The sequence below is a fragment of the Etheostoma cragini genome, chromosome 17, assembly GCF_013103735.1.
Source record: "Etheostoma cragini isolate CJK2018 chromosome 17, CSU_Ecrag_1.0, whole genome shotgun sequence".
Classification (NCBI taxonomy): Eukaryota; Metazoa; Chordata; class Actinopteri; order Perciformes; family Percidae; genus Etheostoma; species Etheostoma cragini.
This window is the reverse complement of record NC_048423.1, coordinates 209,090-211,345: the sequence shown is the minus strand read 5'-3', so window position 1 is coordinate 211,345 and position 2,256 is coordinate 209,090. Positions and strand designations below refer to the sequence as shown.

Genomic DNA, 2,256 nt, shown 5'->3' with positions numbered 1-2,256 from the left:
AGAAGGTCAACAGACCGATGCATCGCTACACGAAAAAAGGCTGTCACGACCTTCAGAAGAAATGGTGTGAATGCACGTTATTAAAGGCCATTTTTACAGCTTATTGTCCGTCTGGATTTATTTTATAATAACTTGTAAAACGTCAACCCTGTGGTCTACAGTCAAGATATGAACATAATTTATTTTAGGACAAACTGGGTTATTAGAATATTTGGGTTGCAGTGAGGTCACTTGCATGTTTAAAATGGTTGTAGGGCCTTAAAAGACAAATGAATAAATAAATAAAACGGAACAAGAATCTTCCAGATATGTGTTGATATCACAGACAGATAATTAATTAATAAGCCATTTTACTCTCTAAAACACTTCTCATATGTCTTGGGAGTCACACTGTGAAGAAATAATAATCATAACTTATACAGTTGACAAAATACATGCATTTTTTCAAAGAAAGTCAAGACGCTTTTGCTCTCATGACATTTACTTATGCCAATAATCAACATAATAATGTCATATTTATTGATATTACACCCACAGCAACGCTACACAAGCAAATGCGTGTCTAAATAGTGCACCCTTTGGCCTTCCATAGAGCCTATAGGCCTTTTTGTCCCCTCTGGCTTTCTATACAAGAGGGTGACGTTGTCGCCCATATATGGGCATGCTGGAGCTCGTATTTCCGGAAACAACAGACAGGAGAGACGGAGCCGCGAGCTAGCGGCAGAAATGAGCCAAATTATGGACATAAAGTGGATAAATCTTGGATGTAACGGTGTGGATTTAAAGCCCAACAACCCCGAAAGAGGCTGAAGTTCCAGGCTCAATAGAAAACCACCCTGTAGAGGCTAGAAAGACCCGGATGAGACCTCCGTAACCGCTAACTCGTCAGGTTTTAGACGCAACTTTTGGTGAGTCAATAGCTGTTATGGTTAAAAAAGGACTAAACTATGAATCAAAGGTGGTGTTTTTACGCGTGGACTGTTGGAGCTAAATCCTAAATCCTGGTCCAGTCTCAGGGTTCAGTCAATTAGTAGTCCAAATCTCACATGTTGATGTGTGAATCCTTTTTATTACATAAGATATCCTGAGACAGATACAGAGTCAAGCTAACAGCTCACCCCCAAATTTGTCTGGCTCTTTGGCTCTTGGACCCCGGGTCTTATTCACAAAGGGGGGCGGCGGGCGGGGGTCTCTAGACCACAGGGATGCGTCTGTGTGCTTATTCGTTATCTTTCAGTTGGAATGTGACTGAGAGATCCTGACCATCCGTTCAGGACTTGCAAAGCAAAAGATCAGTGTGGGGGGTTAAAGAGGGACCGGAACCAGATTCAGGATCTGTCTCTAACATCATCAAGACTGCTTCGGACACGTTTGTAGAGCTGGGTTATAACAAAAAGTACCAGAACATCTTATCTTATAAAAACCAAAGTACTGTACTCAATAGACGTCCTGGCTACGAGACTCACCAGATCTGAGCCAGGATCGGAGGGGGCAGACCTGATTGAAGGAAGAAGTTCCTGGCTTGGTCGCCTGGACAGACAAACACAAACAGGATATGACATCACAGGACCAAAGAAAGGCCACTTTGGACCATCTGGAGAAAGCCAGAGCCCATTTGAAATACAGACATATTGAATTTAATCTTCAAGTGTGAAGAAACAGACAAAAATGTGTCTTCATTGCACTTTTGCCAATGTCAATTCGAGGTGACACAACAAGAAAATTCATCAGTCTTCTTCACAGTTCATATTTACGTAGTCTTCTATGATAGTAAACAGCATATGGTCATGTGGTCTTATAGCTGGGTTTATACAATATGGTTTTTTGGGACTGTTGGTTGGACAAAACGAGCAAATTCAATATATTGAATTGGGCTCTTGGAAATTGTGATGACCATTAATCCCTATTTTCTGACATTTTATTGACCAAACAATTATTAGATTGGTCAAGAAAATAATCTATTTTAACTTAATGATACACATCCACCACATGTTCTTGCTAAGTGCATAAACTCCAATAATGGATTTGAGGAAAGGCTGATTACAGTACATTTAATTGGTTGGGATTTCAAAGGTTTTTTCTCAATTAAATTGAGTTTTTCTCATTTCAGATCCTGTTTTCTGCAGCACAGATACAAACAATGAGGACCTTGAATAACACCGCCCTTGTTCATGTCCTCATCTCACCTTCCCAGTCCAAATAAACTGTAAGGGGAAGAGAGAGAGAGAGAGAGAGAGAGAGAGAGAGAGAGAGAGA

At 40.6% G+C, this 2,256-nt stretch overlaps 1 protein-coding gene across 1 annotated transcript in view; it reads right to left on the bottom strand.

The window, feature by feature from the left end:
- The window catches only part of LOC117960515 (intersectin-1-like), a 13,015-nt gene that overhangs the window by 8,169 nt on the left and 2,590 nt on the right, over nucleotides 1-2,256 (bottom strand). The window contains exon 2 of the mRNA XM_034898460.1: nucleotides 1,467-1,530. Within this exon, the coding sequence (XP_034754351.1) occupies nucleotides 1,467-1,530 (64 nt within the window). The remainder of the gene's footprint in view (nucleotides 1-1,466; nucleotides 1,531-2,256) is intronic.